This window comes from Oncorhynchus masou, unplaced genomic scaffold (assembly GCF_036934945.1).
Source record: "Oncorhynchus masou masou isolate Uvic2021 unplaced genomic scaffold, UVic_Omas_1.1 unplaced_scaffold_585, whole genome shotgun sequence".
In the NCBI taxonomy this organism is placed as follows: domain Eukaryota; kingdom Metazoa; phylum Chordata; class Actinopteri; order Salmoniformes; family Salmonidae; genus Oncorhynchus; species Oncorhynchus masou.
Genome location: NW_027012271.1, coordinates 45,905 through 70,509, shown reverse-complemented (window position 1 = coordinate 70,509; position 24,605 = coordinate 45,905). Strand labels below are relative to the sequence as shown.

General features: G+C 47.1%; 1 protein-coding gene, 1 long non-coding RNA gene and 2 other non-coding genes across 4 annotated transcripts in view; all 4 read left to right on the top strand.

The window, feature by feature from the left end:
* Positions 1-2,218, top strand: part of LOC135536262 (WD repeat-containing protein 88-like) — a 33,144-nt gene extending 30,926 nt beyond the window's left edge. The window contains exons 10-11 of the mRNA XM_064962627.1: positions 492-590; positions 2,030-2,218. Coding sequence (XP_064818699.1) covers positions 492-590; positions 2,030-2,218 — 288 coding nt within the window. The remainder of the gene's footprint in view (positions 1-491; positions 591-2,029) is intronic.
* Positions 2,219-11,928: 9,710 nt separating this feature from the next.
* On the top strand, positions 11,929-12,002 carry trnat-agu (transfer RNA threonine (anticodon AGU)). The gene has a single exon. It is a non-coding gene; the product is annotated as a tRNA-Thr (tRNA).
* Positions 12,003-12,967: 965 nt separating this feature from the next.
* On the top strand, positions 12,968-13,041 carry trnat-agu (transfer RNA threonine (anticodon AGU)). The gene has a single exon. It is a non-coding gene; the product is annotated as a tRNA-Thr (tRNA).
* Positions 13,042-15,239: 2,198 nt separating this feature from the next.
* Positions 15,240-24,605, top strand: part of LOC135536261 (uncharacterized) — a 51,365-nt gene continuing 41,999 nt past the window's right edge. Inside the window, exons 1-2 of the long non-coding RNA XR_010454965.1 lie at positions 15,240-15,408; positions 22,118-22,256. This is a non-coding gene — a long non-coding RNA (uncharacterized LOC135536261). The remainder of the gene's footprint in view (positions 15,409-22,117; positions 22,257-24,605) is intronic.

Genomic DNA, 24,605 nt, shown 5'->3' with positions numbered 1-24,605 from the left:
CACCTCAATGTCATGTCCTATCGCTGTAGGTCACAGTAAATATATATCGTAATGTCATGTCCTATCCATGTAGGTCACAGTAAACACACACCTCAATGTCATGTCCTATGTCATGTCCTATCCCTGTAGGTCACAGTATATATATACCTCAATGTTATGTCCTATCCCTGTAGGTCACAGTAAATATATACTTCAAAGACATGTCCTATGTCATGTCCTATCCCTGTAGGTCACAGTATATTTATATCTCAATGTCATGTCTTATGTCATGTCCTATGTCATGTCCTATCCCTGTAGGTCACAGTAAACACACACCTCAGTGGCATGTCCTATGTCATGTCCTATCCCTATAGGTCACAGTAAACACACACCTCAATGTCATGTCTTATGTCATGTCCTATGTCATGTCCTATCCCTATAGGTCACAGAATTTGTCCCTTTTGTTACCATACCATTTTGCATCATCATAAATATTGCTGTGTGTTTTGAAGGACACCACTGTCAGGTTGTGGAATATAGAACACTCTGAAGAGATACCTGCCGTTATTGAGACCAGGAAGGCTCAGGGAATGGGCTATCATATCCTCCAGGTTGGTCATTTTACCACACACTGCTACCTTGTATGTAGAGTGAGACCTGATCCTAGATCACCACTCCTACCCTGAGACCTGATTCTAGACCACCACTCCTACCCTGAGACCTGATTCTAGATCACCACTCCTACTCTGAGACCTGATTCTAGATCACCACTCCTACCCTGAGACCTGATTCTAGATCACCACTCCTACCCTGAGACCTGATCACCACTCCTACCCTGAGACCTGATCCTAGACCACCACTCCTACCCTGAGACCTGATCCTAGACCACCACTCCTACCCTGAGACCTGATCCTAGATCACTACTCCTACACTGAGACCTGATCCTATACCACCACTCCTACCCTGAGACCTGATCCTAGACCTGATCCTAGACCACCACTCCTACCCTGAGACCTGATCCTAGATCAGCATCCCTACCCTGAGAGCTGATCCTAGACCACCACTCCTACCCTGAGACCTGATCCTAGACCACCACTCCTACCCTGAGACCTGATCCTAGATCACTACTCCTACACTGAGACCTGATCCTATACCACCACTCCTACCCTGAGACCTGATCCTAGACCACCACTCCTACCCTGAGACCTGATCCTAGACCACCACTCCTACCCTGAGACCTGATCCTAGACCACCACTCCTACCCTGAGACCTGATCCTAGACCACCACTCCTACCCTGAGACCTGATCCTAGACCTGATCCTAGATCACCACTCCTACCCTGAGACCTGATCCTAGATCAGCACTCCTACCCTGAGACCTGATCCTAGACCACCACTCCTACCCTGAGACCTGATCCTAGACCACCACTCCTACCCTGAGACCTGATCCTAGATCACTACTCCTACACTGAGACCTGATCCTATACCACCACTCCTACCCTGAGACCTGATCCTAGACCTGATCCTAGACCACCACTCCTACCCTGAGACCTGATCCTAGATCAGCATCCCTACCCTGAGAGCTGATCCTAGACCACCACTCCTACCCTGAGACCTGATCCTAGACCACCACTCCTACCCTGAGACCTGATCCTAGATCAGCATCCCTACCCTGAGAGCTGATCCTAGACCACCACTCCTACCCTGAGACCTGATCCTAGACCTGATCCTAGATCACCACCTCTACCCTGAGACCTGATCCTAGATCACCACTCCTACCCTGAGACCTGATCCTAGACCTGATCCTAGACCACCACTCCTACCCTGAGACCTGATCCTAGACCTGATCCTTGATCACCACTCCTATCCTAGACCTGATCCTAGACCACCACTCCTACCCTGAGACCTGATCCTAGATCAGCACTCCTACCCTGAGACCTGAGCCTAGACCTGATCCGAGATCACCACTCCTAATCTGAGATGCTTTGTGAATAAGAAAGATTATTTTGGTGACACTGTTTTGGTGAACCTAATCCAGTGTTGTCTTTCAGTGTGAGGAGTGTGGAAAGGCTTTCTCCATTTCTCGACTGGAGAACTCCGACTTGGTCACAAAGTGTGTGTTCTGCCGATTGAAGACAGAAACCAGATCCCATCTTCAACCACCTCCTCTGTTGTCTAATGTTCTGCCGATTGAAGACAGAAACCAGATTCCATCTTCAACCTCCTCCTCTGTTGTCTAGTGTTCTGCCGATTGAAGACAGAAACCAGATCCCATCTTCAACCTCCTCCTCTGTTGTCTAGTGTTCTGCCGATTGAAGACAGAAACCAGATCCCATCTTCAACCTCCTCCTCTGTTGTCTAGTGTTCTGCCGATTGAAGACGGAAACCAGATCCCATCTTCAACCACCTCCTCTGTTGTCTAGTGTTCTGCCGATTGAAGACAGAAACCAGATCCCGTCTTCAACCTCCTCTGTTGTCTGGTGTTCTGCCGATTGAAGACAGAAACCAGATCCCATCTTCAACCTCCTCTGTTGTCTAGTGTTCTGCCGATTGAAGACAGAAACCAGATCCCGTCTTCAACCACCTCCTCTGTTGTCTAGTGTTCTGCCGATTGAAGACAGAAACCAGATCCCATCTTCAACGTCCTCCTCTGTTGTCTAGTGTTCTGCAGATTGAAGACAGAAACCAGATCCCATCTTCAACCTCCTCCTCTGTTGTCTAGTGTTCTGCCGATTGAAGACAGAAACCAGATCCCGTCTTCAACCTCCTCCTCTATTGTCTAGTGTTCTGCCGATTGAAGACAGTAACCAGATCCCATCTTCAACCTCCTCCTCTGTTGTCTAGTATTCTGCCGATTGAAGACAGAAACCAGATCCCGCCTTCAACCTCCTCCTCTGTTGTCTAGTGTTCTGCCGATTGAAGACAGTAACCAGATCCCATCTTCAACCTCCTCTGTTGTCTAGTGTTCTGCCGATTGAAGACAGAAACCAGATCCCGTCTTCAACCTCCTTCTCTGTTGTCTAGTGTTCTGCCGATTGAAGACAGTAACCAGATCCCATCTTCAACCTCCTCCTCTGTTGTCTAGTGTTCTGCCGATTGAAGACAGAAACCAGATCCCGTCTTCAACCTCCTCCTCTGTTGTCTAGTGTTCTGCCGATTGAAGACAGAAACCAGATCCCATCTTCAACCTCCTCTTCTGTTGTCTAGTGTTCTGCCAATTGAAGACAGAAACCAGATCCCATCTTCAACCTCCTCCTCTGTTGTCTAGTGTTCTGCCGATTGAAGACAGAAACCAGATCCCGTCTTCAACCTCCTCTGTTGTCTAGTGTTCTGCCGATTGAAGACAGAAACCAGATCCCATCTTCAACCTCCTCCTCTGTTGTCTAGTGTTCTGCCGATTGAAGACAGAAACCAGATCCTGTCTTCAACCTCCTCCTCTGTTGTCTAGTGTTCTGCCGATTGAAGACAGAAACCAGATCCCGTCTTCAACCTCCTCTGTTGTCTAGTGTTCTGCCGATTGAAGACGGAAACCAGATCCCATCTTCAACCTCCTCCTCTGTTGTCTAGTGTTCTGCCGATTGAAGACAGAAACCAGATCCCGTCTTCAACCTCCTCTGTTGTCTAGTGTTCTGCCGATTGAAGACAGAAACCAGATCCCATCTTCAACCTCCTCCTCTGTTGTCTAGTGTTCTGCCGATTGAAGACAGAAACCAGATCCCGTCTTCAACCTCCTCCTCTGTTGTCTAGTGTTCTGCCGATTGAAGACAGAAACCAGATCCCATCTTCAACCTCCTCCTCTGTTGTCTAGTGTTCTGCCGATTGAAGACAGAAACCAGATCCCGTCTTCAACCTCCTCCTCTGTTGTCTAGTGTTCTGCCGATTGAAGACAGAAACCAGATCCCATCTTCAACCTCCTCCTCTGTTGTCTAGTGTTCTGCCGATTGAAGACAGAAACCAGATCCCGTCTTCAACCTCCTCCTCTGTTGTCTAGTGTTCTGCCGATTGAAGACAGAAACCAGATCCCGTCTTCAACCTCCTCTGTTGTCTGGTGTTCTGCCGATTGAAGACAGAAACCAGATCCCATCTTCAACCTCCTCTGTTGTCTAGTGTTCTGCCGATTGAAGACAGAAACCAGATCCCGTCTTCAACCACCTCCTCTGTTGTCTAGTGTTCTGCCGATTGAAGACAGAAACCAGATCCCATCTTCAACGTCCTCCTCTGTTGTCTAGTGTTCTGCAGATTGAAGACAGAAACCAGATCCCATCTTCAACCTCCTCCTCTGTTGTCTAGTGTTCTGCCGATTGAAGACAGAAACCAGATCCCGTCTTCAACCTCCTCCTCTGTTGTCTAGTGTTCTGCCGATTGAAGACAGAAACCAGATCCCGTCTTCAACCTCCTCTGTTGTCTAGTGTTCTGCCGATTGAAGACAGAAACCAGATCCCATCTTCAACCACCACCTCTGTTGTCTAGTGTTCTGCCGATTGAAGACAGAAACCAGATCCCATCTTCAACCTCCTCCTCTGTTGTCTAGTGTTCTGCAGATTGAAGACAGAAACCAGATCCCATCTTCAACCTCCTCCTCTGTTGTCTAGTGTTCTGCAGATTGAAGACAGAAACCAGATCCCGTCTTCAACCTCCTCCTCTATTGTCTAGTGTTCTGCCGATTGAAGACAGTAACCAGATCCCATCTTCAACCTCCTCCTCTGTTGTCTAGTGTTCTGCCGATTGAAGACAGAAACCAGATCCCGTCTTCAACCTCCTCTGTTGTCTAGGAATTGAATGTATTATTTTCTAATGCTTGTATGTTACTGTATATAACTAGGTCCTGTGTTTATTGAGTACTGTATTCTGTTAAAACTGTATTTGTTCATTGATTTTGTCAGAAAACAACTAAAGTATCACTGCATTGAAGTGCAAGCTGTGCCACTAGACATTCTGGGTTCGAGGCCGGCCGCGGCCCGGAGACCTAGGGTGGTGTACCAGTCCCAGCCAGTGTCAGGCTTCATTACTCTACCTAGGGTGGTGTACCAGTCCCAGTCACAGTGTCAGGCTTCATTACTCTACCTAGGGTGGTGTACCAGTCCCAGTCACAGTGTCAGGCTTCATTACTCTACCTAGGGTGGTGTACCAGTCCCAGTCACAGTGTCAGGCTTCATTACTCTACCTAGGGTGGTGTACCAGTCCCAGCCAGTTTAAGGGTTTGGTCGGCTCTAGCGCCTCCTGTGGCGGGCTGGGCGTAGTGCGGCTGGCTTCCGCGTTGAGTGGGCATTGTGTCAAGAAGCAGTGCGGCTTGGTTGGGTTGTGCCCGTATGGGAGTTGCAGCGATGAGACAAGACTGTAACTGTCAATTGGATACCACGAAAAAGGGGTAATCTATTGTGAGTCTTTCTCTGGAGAACACACCTGGAGTCTAGGACAGCTATGGAGAACACACCTGGAGTCTAGGACAGCTATGGAGAACACACCTGGAGTCTAGGACAGCTATGGAGAATACACCTGGAGTCTAGGACAGCTATGGAGAACACACCTGGAGTCTAGGACAGCTATGGAGAACACACCTGGAGTCTAGGACAGCTATGGAGAACACACCTGGAGTCTAGGACAGCTATGGAGAACACACCTGGAGTCTAGGACAGCTATGGAGAACACACCTGGAGTCTAGGACAGCTATGGAGAACACACCTGGAGTCTAGGACAGCTATGGAGAACACACCTGGAGTCTAGGACAGCTCTGGAGAACACACCTGGAGTCTAGGACAGCTATGGAGAACACACCTGGAGTCTAGGACAGCTATGGAGAACACACCTGGAGTCTAGGACAGCTATGGAGAACACACCTGGAGTCTAGGACAGCTCTGGAGAATACACCTGGAGTCTAGGACAGCTATGGAGAACACACCTGGAGTCTAGGACAGCTATGGAGAACACACCTGGAGTCTAGGACAGCTATGGAGAACACACCTGGAGTCTAGGACAGCTATGGAGAACACACCTGGAGTCTAGGACAGCTATGGAGAACACACCTGGAGTCTAGGACAGCTCTGGAGAATACACCTGGAGTCTAGGACAGCTATGGAGAACACACCTGGAGTCTAGGACAGCTATGGAGAACACACCTGGAGTCTAGGACAGCTATGGAGAACACACCTGGAGTCTAGGACAGCTATGGAGAACACACAATGATGCATGACAGATGAAGCTGCAGTAGTAGACCCAGTAATGATGACAGATGGAGCTGCAGTAGTAGCCCCAGTAGTGATGACAGATGGAGCTGCAGTAGTAGTCCCAGTAGTGATGACAGATGGAGCTGCAGTAGTAGCCCCAGTAGTGATGACAGATGGAGCTGCAGTAGTAGCCCCAGTAGTGATGACAGATGGAGCTGCAGTAGTAGTCCCAGTAGTGATGACAGATGAAGCTGCAGTAGTAGACCCAGTAGTGATGACAGATGGAGCTGCAGTAGTAGACCCAGTAGTGATGACAGATGGAGCTGCAGTAGTAGACCCAGTAGTGATGACAGATGGAGCTGCAGTAGTAGCCCCAGTAATGATGACAGATGGAGCTGCAGTAGTAGCCCCAGTAGTGATGACAGATGGAGCTGCAGTAGTAGTCCCAGTAGTGATGACAGATGAAGCTGCAGTAGTAGACCCAGTAGTGATGACAGATGAAGCTGCAGTAGTAGACCCAGTAGTGATGACAGATGGAGCTGCAGTAGTAGCCCCAGTGTGTTTTTCTACATTAACTTGTTTTAACATAATATTTCCTCCATCGTTTCCTATGACTGAAAATATCTTCTAGACATCAGAACAGAGATCACTAACCTTCTGGACATCAGAACAGAGATCACTAACCTTCTAGACATCAGAACAGAGATCACTAACCTTCTGGACATCAGAACAGAGATCACTAACCTTCTGGACATCAGAACAGAGATCACTAACCTTCTAGACATCAGAACAGAGATCACTAACCTAGACATCAGAACAGAGATCACTAACCTTCTAGACATCAGAACAGAGATCACTAACCTAGACATCAGAACAGAGATCACTAACCTAGACATCAGAACAGAGATCACTAACCTTCTAGACATCAGAACAGAGATCACTAACCTAGACATCAGAACAGAGATCACTAACCTTCTAGACATCAGAACAGAGATCACTAACCTTCTAGTCATCAGAACAGAGATCACTAACCTTCTGGACATCAGAACAGAGATCATTAACCTTCTAGTCATCAGAACAGAGATCACTAACCTTCTGGACATCAGAACAGCGATCACTAACCTTCTAGACATCAGAACAGAGATCACTAACCTCCTGGACATCAGAACAGAGATCACTAACCTTCTGGACATCAGAACAGAGATCACTAACCTTGATTGACATCAGAACAGAGATCACTAACCTTCTGGACATCGGAACAGAGATCACTAACCTTCTGGACATCAGAACAGAGATCACTAACCTTGATTGACATCAGAACAGAGATCACTAACCTCCTGGACATCAGAACAGAGATCACTAACCTTCTGGACATCGGAACAGAGATCACTAACCTTCTGGACATCGGAACAGAGATCACTAACCTTCTGGACATCAGAACAGAGATCACTAACCTTGTTTTGGTTGAAGATTTCTACTTCACCAGTTGGCAGCAGGTGATGTACTGTTCATTCCATACCAGGCTCTAATCCCCGGGACTCCAAAGAGGAAGAGACGGCACAAACCACCACTCTAAAGTGGCGAAGCGGTCTAAGGTACTACAGACCCTGGTTCGATTCCAGGCTGTATCACAGAGGTCTAAGGCACTGCATCTCAGTGCCAGTGGCATCACTACAGACCCTAGTTCGATTCCAGGCTGTATCACAGCAGTCTAAGGCATCTCATCTCAGTGCTAGAGGCGTCACTACAGACCCTGGTTCGATTCCAGGCAGTATCACAGCGGTCTAAGGCACTGCATCTCAGTGCTAGAGGCATCACTACAGACCCTGGTTCGATTCCAGGCTGTATCACAGCGGTCTAAGGCATCTCATCTCAGTGCTAGAGGCGTCACTACAGACCCTGGTTCGATTCCAGGCAGTATCACAGCGGTCTAAGGCACTGCATCTCAGTGCTAAAGGCATCACTACAGACCCTGGTTCGATTCCAGGCTGTATCACAGCGGTCTAAGGCATCTCATCTCAGTGCTAGAGGCGTCACTACAGACCCTGGTTCGATTCCAGGCTGTATCACAACCGGCCGTGATTGGGAGTCCCATAGGGCGGTGCACAATTGGCCCAGCGTCATCCGGGTTAGGGTTTTGCTGGAGTAGGCCATCATTGTAAAGAACAATTTGTTCTTAATTAACTGACTTGCCTAGTTTAAATAAAAGTTGCATTAAAAAATATACCCTCAGTTGTATTGGTGAACGTACAATCACTGGAGAATAAACAGGATGAGCTCTGCTGGAGACTACCCTATCAGCGGGACCTGAAGAACTGGGATATCCCGTTTCACGGAGTCGTGGTTGACCTATGACATTAATAATATACACCTGGATGGTTTTTCCTGTGTGAAGACCGTACGGCAGCTTTGGGTAAGGTTAAAGGGGAAGGTGTCTCTTATGTTAACAACAGCTGGTGCACCATCTCTAATGTTAAGGAAGTCTGTAGGCTTTTCTCGCCAGAGTTAGAATATCTCATGCATGATAAGCTGCAGACCATACTGTTTATTAAAAACAAAAAAAAGTATGATTGAAGAAGTAAACATCGGTCTGAAGCCGAAAAAGAAAGGAAATTCACATGAGCACCAAAATGCCTACTCCACCCATGCTCTACCCAGGTTTTACAGTACCACAATGTCTGCTCTACCAAGGTTTTACAGCACCACGGTGCCTACTCCACCCATGCTCTACCAAGGTTTTACAGCACCACAATGCCTACTCCACCCATGCTCTACCAAGGTTTTACAGCACCACAATGCCTACTCCACCCATGCTCTACCAAGGTTTTACAGCACCACAATGCCTACTCCACCCATGCTCTACCAAGGTTTTACAGCACCACAATGCCTACTCCACCCATGCTCTACCAAGGTTTTACAGCACCACAATGCCTACTCCACCCATGCTCTACCAAGGTTTTAGAGCACCACAATGCCTACTCCACCCATGCTCTACCCAGGTTTTACAGCACCACAATGCCTACTCCACCCATGCTCTACCCAGGTTTTACAGCACCACAATGCCTACTCCACCCATGCTCTACCAAGGTTTTACAGCACCACAATGCCTACTCCACCCATGCTCTACCCAGGTTTTACAGCACCACGATGCCTACTCCACCCATGCTCTAACAAGGTTTTACAGCACCACAATGCCTACTCCACCCATGCTCCACCAAGGTTTTACAGCACCACAATGCCTACTCCACCCATGTTCTACCAAGGTTTTACAGCACCACAATGCCTACTCCACCCATGCTCTACCCAGGTTTTACAGTACCACAATGTCTGCTCAACCAAGGTTTTACAGCACCACGGTGCCTACTCCACCCATGCTCTACCAAGGTTTTACAGCACCACAATGCCTACTCCACCCATGCTCTACCAAGGTTTTACAGCACCAAAATGCCTATTCCACCCATGCTCTACCAAGGTTCTACAGCACCACAATGCCTACTCCACCCATGCTCTTCCAAGGTTTTACAGCACCATAATGCCTACTCCACCCATGCTCTACCAATGTTTTACAGCACCACAATGCCTACTCCACCCATGCTCTACCAAGGTTTTACAGCACCACAATGCCTACTCCACCCATGCTCTACCAATGTTTTACAGCACCACAATGCCTACTCCACCCATGCTCTACCAAGGTTTTACAGCACCATAATGCCTACTCCACCCATGCTCTACCAAGGTTTTACAGCACCACAATGCCTACTCCACCCATGCTCTACCAAGGTTTTACAGCAACACAATGCCTACTCCACCCATGCTCTACCAAGGTTTTACAGCACCACAATGCCTACTCCACCCATGCTCTACCAAGGTTTTACAGCACCACAATGTCTACTCCACCCATGCTCTACCAAGGTTTTACAGCACCACAATGCCTACTCCACCCATGCTCTTCCAAGGTTTTACAGCACCACAATGCCTACTCCACCCATGCTCTACCAAGGTTTTACAGCACCACAATGTCTACTCCACCCATGCTCTACCAAGGTTTTACAGCACCACAATGCCTACTCCACCCATGCTCTACCAAGGTTTTCCAGCACCACAATGCCTACTCCACCCATGCTCTACCAAGGTTTTACAGCACCACAATGCCTACACCACCCAGGTTTTTCCTTCACACAGCTTTGACCTGCAACAGTAACTATGTTGGTATTGTACTTCAGACTGTGTGTAGGCAGGCTACTGAGGATTCAAACCTTCTCAAACAGCCTGATTCATATTCTCAATGGTTTCCACGTACGAGGTAATGTTTTGAATTCTTCACTCACCACACTAATGCCATTCCACTACCTTTTAATTAGACTATTAAGAAAACAATCTTTGAATTTATACTTACAAGACCATCATGGTTAATGGAACTGTTTTGTCTTGTAGTAATGTGATGCCTGACTGTATTTCCTTGTATGTCAGTAGGTACTCAACATAACAGGTGTGTTTTATGTCAGTAGGTACTCAACATAACAGGTGGTGGTGTGTTTTACTGTAGGGCAAAAACGTATTTAGTCAGCCACCAATTGTGCAAGTTCTCCCACTTAAAAAGATGAGAGAGGCCTGTAATTGTCATCATAGGTAACTTCAACTATGACAGACAACATGAGAAAAAAAATCCAGAAAATCACATTGTCAGATTTTTTATGTATTTATTTGCAAATTGTGGTGGAAAATAAGTATTTGGTCACCTACAAACAAGCAAGATTTCTGGCTCTCACAGACCTGTAACTTCATCTTTAAGAGGCTCCTCTTTCCTCCACTCGTTACCTGTATTAATGGCACCTGTTTGAACTTGTTAACAGTATAAAAGACACCTGTCCACAACCTCAAACAGTCACACTCCAAACTCCACTATGGCCAAGACCAAAGAGCTGTCAAAGGACACCAGAAACAAAATTGTAGACCTGCACCAGGCTGGGAAGACTGAATCTGCAATAGGTAAGCAGCTTGGTTTGAAGAAATCAACTGTGGGAGCAATTATTAGGAAATGGAAGACATACAAGACCACCGATAATCTCCCTCGATCTGGGGCTCCACGCAAGATCTCACCCGTGGGGTCAAAATGATCACAAGAACGGTGAGCAAAAATCCCAGAACCACACGGGGGGACCTAGTGAATGACCTGCTGTTAATATAAGGGTAGAACCCTGCTGTTAATATAGGGGCTGGCCAAGCAGATCCACTGGTAGAACCCTAGGCAATCACTTAACCATGGTAACGTTCGCAGATTGCATTATATTTGAGATTTTTAGTGGTAATTAAATATCATTTATTTAGAATTTATCAGAATTAATTTCCTATAAATAGTTTAACCAGCTCCGTGTATTCTGGAGTCAATGTGAAAGGGGAAGAGCCCGCGCTGCGGCAGCACGACACCCCAGATCAGTGTGGATTTATTAGTTTTATTTTATTATATTTCTTCCTCTGCATTGTTGGGAAGGGCCGTAAGCCTTTCACTGTTACTCACCTGTTTGTTTACGAAGCATGACACAAGTACATGTTGATTTGACACACAGGTTGAGTCTGGAGCGACGACGTTATGACCGAACACCACTGTCCAAGCTTGTAAATGTTTGAAATGTAAACTATGGGATCAATAATCGTTTAATTTATGTTCTGTAATGAAGCTCACTTGAGTAATTAACTAAAGACACAACACCGTATGAAATGTAAATTACGAAGCTTGAGATATACATGAAGGAAATATAAAGCCTTTTTTCACGGGTACATTCACTGGCGCCGTGGCTTAGTTGGTTAAAGCGCCTGTCTAGTAAACAGGAGATCCTGAGTTCGAATCTCAGCGGAGCCTTTTGTGAACATTACAGACTCATTTTAAAAGGCCAGGCATTACTTGCTTAAATTTGCATCTACCTATTTTGGGATTTGTTGGTATTTTGGTCAATTGATATTAGTATTTTCTAAAAGTAAACATAAAAATGTCAATTTTATTTATTTTCCCATACTACCATCCACATTTTTTAACCAATTTAAAATGGAAATACACCAATAGCTCACCACATACAATTAATTACACATAATGTAAAAGCCCATTTCATAGAGAATGTTTCAAACTGAACTATCTATAGTAACTTACTTTGAATAGATGGTGATTGGGCCTAAATAGGCGTTTGGTAGTCCAAATTCAGTGTACTTTTCTTCAACATTCATTTCCCGATAGTCAGACTCCCTTATATCTTCCCACAAGCCAACACAGACTCCCCCTTACTGTTTCTCATATCCAGAACCATCTGCATTCACCACATGTTGTGTGATTATACTTAGATATATTCTCCAGACTTGCCCAGAAGGAATTGTTGATAGGTTGTTCATTTTTTTATTCTAAATAACATTTTCCCTGGAAAAATACGCAAAAAAATGCATTTAACGTTACATGACTAGTATTTTACAGACATACATATATATATTTTTAAGTATTTATCCGCTATCTGCTCTGGACAAGTCCGGTCCTGGAGTGTCTTAAAATGAAACTAACATGTTTAGGCTGACTTCATCCAGTGTCCAGAAACATTTATTTGCGCGATATGCAAATATTGCATATTTAACGTTGTATCGCCTCATTTGCATATTATTTCATAAAATATTTCAGAAAAGTTGTAATACGAAACAGTATTATGTCTGCGTCAATATTCAACTGGTAAAACCTGACTGTGATATGATGAAGGGGGAAAAAACAACCTATGGAGAAGACGATGTCAGTTTCACATTTTGACAACAGTAAAGACAATTACCCTTTTATTTCCTTCACGACTCGGCGGCGCTGTGGCTTAGTTGGTTAAAGCGCCTGTCTAGTAAACAGGAGATCCTGAGTTCGAATCTCAGCAGTGCCTTTTTGTTTCTGTTAAATGAAGGACCCAACACCTCTTCTCGAGGAGCTCCAGCTTTGACAACGGTGACGACGAGGATACGTCCCTGCCTTCCGGCAATCCAACCATAATGATATGTTGTAGAAAATTACATGGGGCCAGCATTTTAGTAACTAATTAAAACGAATTTAAGTTAAACAAGGGCGAATACCAAAAGAGTATTACATTTAAATCAATATTTGTCACATGCGCCCGAATACAACTGGTGTAGTAGACCTTACAGTGAAATGCTAACTTACAAGCCCTTAACCATCAATGTAGAAAAATATGTTTTAAGTAAAAAATAGACAAGTAAAAAATATATAATAAAAGTAAAATGATTAAACAGCAATAGTAAAATAAAAAGTTATATACAGGGGCACACCCCCCTGAGCGCGCCCCCCTGAGCACGCACCCCTGAGGGGCCCCCGTGTTGAGGATCAGCGTGCAGATGTGTAGTTACCTACCCTTACCACCTGGGGGCGGCCCGTCAGGAAGTCCAGGATCCAGTTGCAGAGAGAGGTGTTTAGTCCCAGAGTCATTAGACCAACGATTACACTGAATACTTCTACGGAGAGCGTTATAGCTGCAGAGCGTTATAGCTGAGTGTATATTTACAAAGCAAACAGTCAGAGTAAGTCTCTTTACAAAGCAAACAGCCACAGTGAGCGTCGGTGTCCACATCACTAACAAACCATTGGTCTTCAGATCCTCAAAAAGTTCTACAGCTGCACCATCAAGAGCATCCTGACCGATTGCATCCCCGCCTGGTATGGAAAATGCTCGGCATCCGACCGTAAGGCGCTACAGAGGGTAGTGCGAACGGCCCAGTACATCACTGGGGCCAAGCTTCCTGCCATCCAGGACCTCTATACCAGGCGGTGTCAGAGGAAAACCCAAAACATTGTCAAAGACTCCAGCCACCCAAGTCATAGATTGTTTTCTCTGCTCCCGCATGGCAAGCGGTACCGGAGCACCAAGTCTAGGTCCAAAAGGCTCCTTACCAGCTTCTACCCCCCTCCAAACCATAAGACTGCTGAATAATTAATCAAATGTGTACCCAGACTATTTGCATTTATTTCCCCCCACTGCTGCTATTCACTGTTTATTATCTATGTGTAACAGTATAACTTTAGACCGTTCTCTCGCCCCGACCTGGGCGCGAACCTGGGTCGCTCTGCACACGTCAACAGTCCCCCTCGAAGCATCGTTAACGATTATAACGCACTTTTGCGCGCACCACCGCTAACCAGCTAACCGTTTCACATCCGTTACATATGCTTAGTCTCTACCCCTTACCGACATGTACATATTACCTCAATTAACTCGACTAACCTGTACCACCTCGGTACCTGTACCCCCTGTGTATATTCTCCTTATTGTTATTTTATTGTGTTTATTTAGTAAATATTTTCTTAACTGTCATTTAAAAAAACAACCTCATTGTTAGTTAAGGGCTTGTCAGTAAGCATTACACTGTAAAGGTCTACACCTGTTTTATTAGGCGCATGTGACAAATAAAAATGTATTTTATTTTTTATTTGAATAGAATCACTGGTGCGAATATGCAATACCACCATCCGGCCTTTCGGGGTCAGGATTTGACGACAACATTATAACGACGTATTCAATGAAGACCTCCCTGCACGGGATGGGGGAAAACACATCATTCAATTCAAAGAAGGATCTGCTCGGCATACCAAACGGCAGCGACCGCAAAGACTAGGATTTGGGTTTAACTTAAATATGACAGACAACGAGTAACTGCACGGTAAATTATCACTGCACCATTGTCCACTTTCATGCACAGGATAGTGCCTAAAGGGAGATGAAAATACTCGGCTGTGGACGGAGAATAAATAACAGCTATAAACACCGAACAGTCCAACCCGAAATAGTGGACGGGACAGTATCGTAAGTGCACTGCCGACGTGCCTTTCTCTTCAGTCTCACAAACGCAGAGACTTTTCCCTTCCTTTAGGATATAAATCAACGCGGAAATCAAACGAGCCATTGAAGCCGACGATGTACGACCACATCTCTTTTCACTGTATCACATTGTCCTAGTGGGCTGCCTCTGAGTAGCGTATGAAGCTTCTTTTTTTGCGCTACAAACACAATTTACCCACGTCCTAGTTTATTTTATTTTTTTTATAGAGAGGGGGGACTTGAGTTCATGACATCTGCAAAGGTCACGGAAAATATTCGGAGGCTATTGCTACAGATGTTACGGAAATTACCCCCAAGATGACAAAAGAACGAGCTGGGCTGCTGGAATGATGGATCGGATTGGAGCGCCGGAGCTTCTCCTGGTCATTTGGATATTCATACGGTTGGCTTCGGTCTGTGTCGGTCAGTACTCTTATTTAGACATATTGTTTTTTTGTTGTTGTTCAATTTGAATGTTTTCTGATACTCTACTGGTTTCCCGTTGGATAATATTCTGTATTGATCTAAAACTTTGTCATATTTTACAAAACCACATCATTTTAAATCACGTGTTGTGCTGCTGCATTTGGTCACAGACTCCGTTCTTCATTTCCTTGATCTATTAACACAGACTATTAAAGCTCATCTGAGTTAGGTGATGGTTCGGCTACTTCTATAGGCAGAACCAAAACCAGAAGCAGACAGTGTGGGTGTTAATAGTATTGGAATGTTGTGTGCTTCCCTAGAGATGGATCATCGTTGCCATGGTGTCTGTCGTTGTGGGTCATCTGCAACATGTACCATGACGGGCTTTCATTGATTTTTACTGAGAAATGATAGTTGTAGTTTGTAAACATGGGTTCCCCAGTCAGTTGATGGTGTTATGTGCAAACACGCACACACACACACACACACGCACACACACGCACGTGCACACTACACGCACACGCACACTACGCACGCACACTACACACCAAAACTCAGCATCGATACAGCGGACCCTCTGGCTATCTGCATTACATCATCGTACCCAGCGTCAATCCCTTAATGTATTGCTCTAGTGCAGATGAAAACAGGGCCACAGACACAGAGCAGAGGGTCGTCTGGCTACGAGCCAGCCCACAGACACAGAGCAGAGGGTCGTCTGGCTACGAGCCAGCCCACAGACACAGAGCAGAGGATAGTCTGGCTAAGAGCCAGCCCACAGAGCAGAGGATAGTCTGGCTACGAGCCAGCCCACAGACACAGAGCAGAGGATAGTCTGGCTAAGAGCCAGCCCACAGACACAGAGCAGAGGGTCGTCTGGCTAAGAGCCAGCCCACAGACACAGAGCAGAGGATAGTCTGGCTACGAGCCAGCCCACAGACACAGAGCAGAGGATAGTCTGGCTAAGAGCCAGCCCACAGACACAGAGCAGAGGGTCGTCTGGCTAAGAGCCAGCCCACAGACACAGAGCAGAGGATAGTCTGGCTACGAGCCAGCCCACAGACACAGAGCAGAGGATAGTCTGGCTACGAGCCAGCCCACAGACACAGAGCAGAGGATAGTCTGGCTATGAGCCAGCGCACAGACACAGAGCAGAGGGTCGTCTGGCTACGAGCCAGCCCACAGACACGCCCCCATCCCTTCCTCCCCCCTCCCTCCTCCCTCTACTCCCCCTCCTCTCCCTCCTCCTCCCCCTCCTCCCTCCCCCCTCAGCCCTCCTCCTCCCTTACCCTTCCTCCCTTCCTCCCCCTCGTCCACCTCCTCCTCCCCCTCGTCCTCCACCTCTCCCTCCTCCTCTCCCTCCTCCTCCCCCTCCTCTCCCCTCTCCCCCTCCTCCTCCCCCTCCTTCTCCTCTCCAGTCCCATGGGGCCCCTGGTTCCAGAGGTGGAGGTGTGAACTGAAGGGATCATTATGGAGCTACAGAGTGCTGTGTGTGTGTGTGTGTGGAGAGAGAGTGGGTGTAGACCTGTAGTTTGTTCCCTCTCTTTACCTGTCACACTAAAGAGGCCTCCAAACCCCCCCCTCCTTTCCCTCCTCCTCCTTCCTACAGGAGCCGATATAGAGAGGCTTGTTCCTAAAGAGGCCTCCAAACCCTCCCTCCTTTCCCTCCTCCTCGTTCCTACAGGAGCCGATATAGAGAGGCTTGTTCCTAAAGAGGCCTCCAAACCCTCCCTCCTTTCCCTCCTCCTCCTTCCTACAGGAGCCGATATAGAGAGGCTTGTTCCTAAAGAGGCCTCCAAACCTAACTATCACTGTCCTCTCTGTTGTTGTCATATATATTAACTATCACTGTCCTCTCTGTTGTTGTCATATATATTAACTATCACTGTCCTCTCTGTTGTGGTCATATATTAACTATCACTGTCCTCTCTGTTGTTGTCATATATTAACTATCACTGTCCTCTCTGTTGTTGTCATATATTAACTATCACTGTCCTCTCTGTTGTTGTCATATATTAACTATCACTGTCCTCTCTGTTGTTGTCATATATTAACTCTCACTGTCCTCTCTGTTGTGGTCATATATTAACTATCACTGTCCTCTCTGTTGTTGTCATATATTAACTATCACTGTCCTCTCTGTTGTTGTCATATATTAACTATCACTGTCCTCTCTGTTGTTGTCATATATTAACTATCACTGTCCTCTCTGTTGTTGTCATATATTAACTATCACTGTCCTCTCTGTTGTTGTCATATATATTAACTATCACTGTCCTCTCTGTTGTTGTCATATATATTAACTATCACTGTCCTCTCTGTTGTTGTCATATATATTAACTATCACTGTCCTCTCTGTTGTTGTCATATATTAACTATCACTGTCCTCTCTGTTGTGGTCATATATTAACTATCACTGTCCTCTCTGTTGTCATATATTAACTATCACTGTCCTCTCTGTTGTCATATATTAACTATCACTGTCCTCTCTGTTGTTGTCATATATATTAACTATCACTGTCCTCTCTGTTGTTGTCATATATTAACTATCACTGTCCTCTCTGTTGTGGTCATATATTAACTATCACTGTCCTCTCTGTTGTGGTCATATATATTAACTATCACTGTTCTCTCTGTTGTTGTCATATATTAACTATCACTGTCCTCTCTGTTGTTGTCATATATTAACTATCACTGTCCTCTCTGTTGTTGTCATATATTAACTATCACTGTCCTCTCTGTTGTTGTCATATATTAACTATCACTGTCCTCTCTGTTGTTGTCATATATTAACTATCACTGTCCTCTCTGTTGTTGTCATATATTAACTATCACTGTCCTCTCTGTTGTTGTCATATATTAACTATCACTGTCCTCTCTGTTGTTGATATATTAACTATCACTGTCCTCTCTGTTGTTGTCACATATTAACTATCACTGTCCTCTCTGTTGTTGTCATATATTAACTATCACTGTCCTCTCTGTTGTTGTCATATATTAACTATCACTGTCCTCTCTGTTGTTGATATATTAACTATCACTGTCCTCTCTGTTGTTGTCATATATTAACTATCACTGTCCTCTCTGTTGTTGATATATTAACTATCACTGTCCTCTCTGTTGTTGTCATATATTAACTATCACTGTCCTCTCTGTTGTCATATATTAACTATCACTGTCCTCTCTGTTGTTGTCATATATTAACTATCACTGTCCTCTCTGTTGTTGATATATTAACTATCACTGTCCTCTCTGTTGTTGATATATTAACTATCACTGTCCTCTCTGTTGTTGATATATTAACTATCACTGTCCTCTCTGTTGTTGATATATTAACTATCACTGTCCTCTCTGTTGTTGTCATATATTAACTATCACTGTCCTCTCTGTTGTCATATATTAACTATCACTGTCCTCTCTGTTGTTGTCATATATTAACTATCACTGTCCTCTCTGTTGTTGTCATATATTAACTATCACTGTCCTCTCTGTTGTTGATATATTAACTATCACTGTCCTCTCTGTTGTTGTCATATATTAACTATCACTGTCCTCTCTGTTGTTGTCATATATTAACTATCACTGTCCTCTCTGTTGTTGATATATTAACTATCACTGTCCACTCTGTTGTTGTCATATATTAACTATCACTGTCCTCTCTGTTGTTGTCATATATTAACTATCACAGACACCCTGACACCAGACACCCTGACACCAGACACCCTGACACCAGACACCCTGACACCAGACACCCTGACACCAGACACCCTGACACCCTGACACCAGACACCCTGACACCAGACACCCTGACACCAGACACCCTGACACCAGACGCACAGACACCCTGACACCAGACACACTGACACCAGACACCCTGACACCAGACACCCTGACACCAGACACCCTGACACCAGACACCCTGACACCAGACACCCTGACACCAGACACCCTGACACCAGACACCCTGACACCAGACACCCTGACACCAGACACCCTGACACCAGACGCACAGACACCCTGACACCAGACACCCTGACACCAGACACCCTGACACCAGACACCCTGACACCAGACACCCTGACACCAGACACCCTGACACCAGACACCAGACACCCTGACACCAGACACACAAACACCCTGACACCAGACACCCTGACACCAGACACCCTGACACCAGACACCCTGACACCCTTACACACAGACACCCTGACACCAGACACCCTGACACCAGACACCCTGACACCAGACACCCTGACACCAGACACCTGACACCCTGACACCCTGACACACAAACACCCTGACACACAAACACCCTGACACCAGACACCCTGACACCAGGCACCCTGACACCCTGACACCCTGACACCAGACACCTGACACCCTGACACACAGACACCCTGACACCAGACACACTGACACCAGACACCCTGACACCAGGCACCCTGACACCAGACGCACAGACACCCTGACACCAGACACCCTGACACCAGACACCCTGACACCAGACACCCTGACACCAGACACCCTGACACCAGACACCCTGACACCAGACACCCTGACACCAGACACCCTGACACCAGACACCCTGACACCAGACACCCTGACACCAGACACCCTGACACCAGACACCCTGACACCAGACACCCTGACACCAGACACCCTGACACCAGACACCCTGACACCAGACACCAGACACCCTGACACCAGACGCACAGACACCCTGACACCAGGCACCCTGACACCAGACACACAAACACCCTGACACCAGACACCCTGACACCAGACACCCTGACACCAGACACCCTGACACCAGACACCCTGACACCCTGACACACAGACACCCTGACACCAGACACCCTGACACCAGACACCCTGACACCAGACACCCTGACACCAGACACCTGACACCCTGACACCCTGACACCCTGACACACAAACACCCTGACACCAGACACCCTGACACCAGACACCCTGACACCAGACACCCTGACACCAGGCACCCTGACACCCTGACACCCTGACACCAGACACCTGACACCCTGACACACAGACATCCTGACACCAGACACCCTGACACCAGACACCCTGACACCAGACACCCTGACACCAGACACCCTGACACCAGACACCCTGACACCAGACACCCTGACACCAGACACACAAACACCAGACACCCTGACACCAGACACCATACACCCTGACACCAGACACCCTGACACCAGACACCCTGACACCAGACACCCTGACACACAAACACCCTGACACCAGACACACTGACACCAGACACCCTGACACCAGACACCCTGACATCAGGCACCCTGACACCTGACACCAGACACCAGACACCCTGACACCCTGACACCAGACACCCTGACACCAGACACCCTGACACCCTGACACCAGACACCCTGACACCAGACACCCTGACACCAGACACCCTGACACCAGACACCCTGACACCAGACACCCTGACACCCTGACACCAGACACCCTGACACCAGGCACCCTGACACCAGACACCCTGACACCCTGACACCAGGCACCCTGACACCAGGCACCCTGACACCAGACATCCAGACACCCTGACACCAGACATCAGACACCCTGACACCAGGCACCCTGACACCAGGCACCCTGACACCAGGCACCCTGACACCAGGCACCCTGACACCAGGCACCCTGACACCAGGCACCCTGACACCAGGCACCCTGACACCAGGCACCCTGACACCAGACACCCTGACACCAGGCACCCTGACACCAGGCACCCTGACACCAGACACCCTGACACCAGACACCCTGACACCAGACACCCTGACACCAGATGTGGTTACCCACTGTGTCACCAGAATACACCAGAAACAGGATGTGGTTACCCACTGTGTCACCAGAAACAGGATGTTGTTACCCACTGTGTCACCAGAAACAGGATGTGGTTACCCACTGTGTCACCAGAAACAGGATGTGGTTACCCACTGTGTCACCAGAAACAGGATGTTGTTACCCACTGTGTCACCAGAATACATTAGAAACAGGATGTTGTTACGCACTGTGACACCAGAAACAGGATGTTGTTACCCACTGTGTCACCAGAAATAGGATGTTGTTACCCACTGTGTCACCAGAAACAGGATGTGGTTACCCACTGTGTCACCAGAATACACCAGAAACAGGATGTGGTTACCCACTGTGTCAACAGAAACAGGATGTGGTTACCCACTGTGTCACCAGAATACACCAGAAACAGGATGTGGTTACCCACTGTGTTCCTGTAAGGAAGTGAGACATGATTTTGATGTGACTGCATCAGGGACGTCTCAGACAATAACTAACTTCTCACAAACGGTTCTTTGTATCTCGTTCTTGTATTTTTGTGAACCACATATAACTCTGTTATTACAAGTCTGTCTGATTGTAGTCTCTCTCTCTCTCTGTCTCCCCCTCTCTCTCTCTCTCTCTCTCTCTGTCTCTGTCTCTGTCTCTGTCTCTGTCTCTGTCTCTGTCTCTGTCTCTGTCTCTGTCTCTGTCTCTGTCTCTGTCTCTGTCTCTGTCTCTGTCTCTCTCCCTCTCTCTCTCTCTCTCTCTCTCTGTCTCTCTCCCTCTCTCTCTCCGTCTCTCTCTCTGTCTCTCTCGCTCTCCCTCTCTCCTGCCTCTCCCTCTCCCTCCCTCTCTCTCCTCTCTCTCCCTCTCTCTCTCCTCTCCTTAGCGTCATGCAGTGGGAAGGTAGAGCTTCATACAGAGAGAAGAGGTGTAATCTACAGCCCCTCCTGGCCCCTCAACTACCCCCCCGGAATGAACTGTTCCTGGAACATAGAGGGGGACAGGGGAGAGGTTATCACCATCAGGTAACATAGAGGGGACAGGAGAGAGGTTATCACCATCAGGTAACATAGAGGGGACAGGAGAGAGGTTATCACCATCAGGTAACAACATAGAGGGGGACAGGAGAGAGGTTATCACCATCAGGTAACATAGAGGGGGACAGGAGAGAGGTTATCACCATCAGGTAACATAGAGGGGACAGGGGAGAGGTTATCACCATCAGGTAACATAGAGGGGACAGGAGAGAGGTTATCACCATCAGGTAACAACATAGAGGGGACAGGAGAGAGGTTATCACCATCAGGTAACATAGAGAGGACAGGAGAGAGGTTATCACCATCAGGTAACATAGAGGGGACAGGAGAGAGGTTATCACCATCAGGTAACATAGAGGGGACAGGAGAGAGGTTATCACCATCAGGTAACATAGAGGGGACAGGAGAGAGGTTATCACCATCAGGTAACATAGAGGGGACAGGAGAGAGGTTATCACCATCAGGTAACATAGAGGGGACAGGAGAGAGGTTATCACCATCAGGTAACAACATAGAGGGGACAGGAGAGAGGTTATCACCATCAGGTAACATAGAGAGGACAGGAGAGAGGTTATCACCATCAGGTAACATAGAGGGGACAGGAGAGAGGTTATTACCATCAGGTAACATAGAGGGGACAGGAGAGAGGTTATCACCATCAGGTAACATAGAGGGGACAGGAGAGAGGTTATCACCATCAGGTAACATAGAGGGGACAGGAGAGAGGTTATCACCATCAGGTAACATAGAGGGGACAGGAGAGAGGTTATCACCATCAGGTAACATAGAGGGGACAGGAGAGGTTATCACCATCAGGTAACATAGAGGGGACAGGAGAGAGGTTATCACCATCAGGTAACATAGAGGGGGACAGGGGAGAGGTTATCACCATCAGGTAACATAGAGGGGACAGGAGAGAGGTTATCACCATCAGGTAACATAGAGGGGACAGGAGAGAGGTTATCACCATCAGGTAACAACATAGAGGGGGACAGGAGAGAGGTTATCACCATCAGGTAACATAGAGGGGGACAGGAGAGAGGTTATCACCATCAGGTAACATAGAGGGGACAGGAGAGAGGTTATCACCATCAGGTAACATAGACGGGACAGGGGAGAGGTTATCACCATCAGGTAACATAGAGGGGACAGGAGAGAGGTTATCACCATCAGGTAACAACATAGAGGGGACAGGAGAGAGGTTATCACCATCAGGTAACATAGAGGGGACAGGAGAGAGGTTATCACCATCAGGTAACAACATAGAGGGGACAGGAGAGAGGTTATCACCATCAGGTAACATAGAGGGGACAGGAGAGAGGGTATCACCATCAGGTAACATAGAGAGGACAGGAGAGAGGTTATCACCATCAGGTAACATAGAGGGGACAGGAGAGAGGTTATCACCATCAGGTAACAACATAGAGGGGACAGGAGAGAGGTTATCACCATCAGGTAACATAGAGGGGACAGGAGAGAGGTTATCACCATCAGGTAACAACATAGAGGGGACAGGAGAGAGGTTATCACCATCAGGTAACAACATAGAGGGGACAGGAGAGAGGTTATCACCATCAGGTAACATAGAGAGGACAGGAGAGAGGTTATCACCATCAGGTAACATAGAGGGGACAGGAGAGAGGTTATCACCATCAGGTAACATAGAGGGGGACAGGAGAGAGGTTATCACCATCAGGTAACATAGAGGGGGACAGGAGAGAGGTTATCACCATCAGGTAACATAGAGGGGGACAGGAGAGAGGTTATCACCATCAGGTAACAGAGAGGACAGGAGAGAGGTTATCACCATCAGGTAACAACATAGAGGGGACAGGAGAGAGGTTATCACCATCAGGTAACATAGAGGGGACAGGAGAGAGGTTATCACCATCAGGTAACATAGAGGGGACAGGAGAGAGGTTATCACCATCAGGTAACAACATAGAGGGGACAGGAGAGAGGTTATCACCATCAGGTAACATAGAGGGGACAGGAGAGAGGTTATCACCATCAGGTAACAACATAGAGGGGACAGGAGAGAGGTTATCACCATCAGGTAACAACATAGAGGGGGACATGAGAGAGGTTATCACCATCAGGTAACATAGAGGGGACAGGAGAGAGGTTATCACCATCAGGTAACATAGAGGGGACAGGAGAGAGGTTATCACCATCAGGTAACAACATAGAGGGGGACAGGAGAGAGGTTATCACCATCAGGTAACAACATAGAGGGGGACAGGAGAGAGGTTATCACCATCAGGTAACATAGAGGGGACAGGAGAGAGGTTATCACCATCAGGTAACATAGAGGGGACAGGAGAGAGGTTATCACCA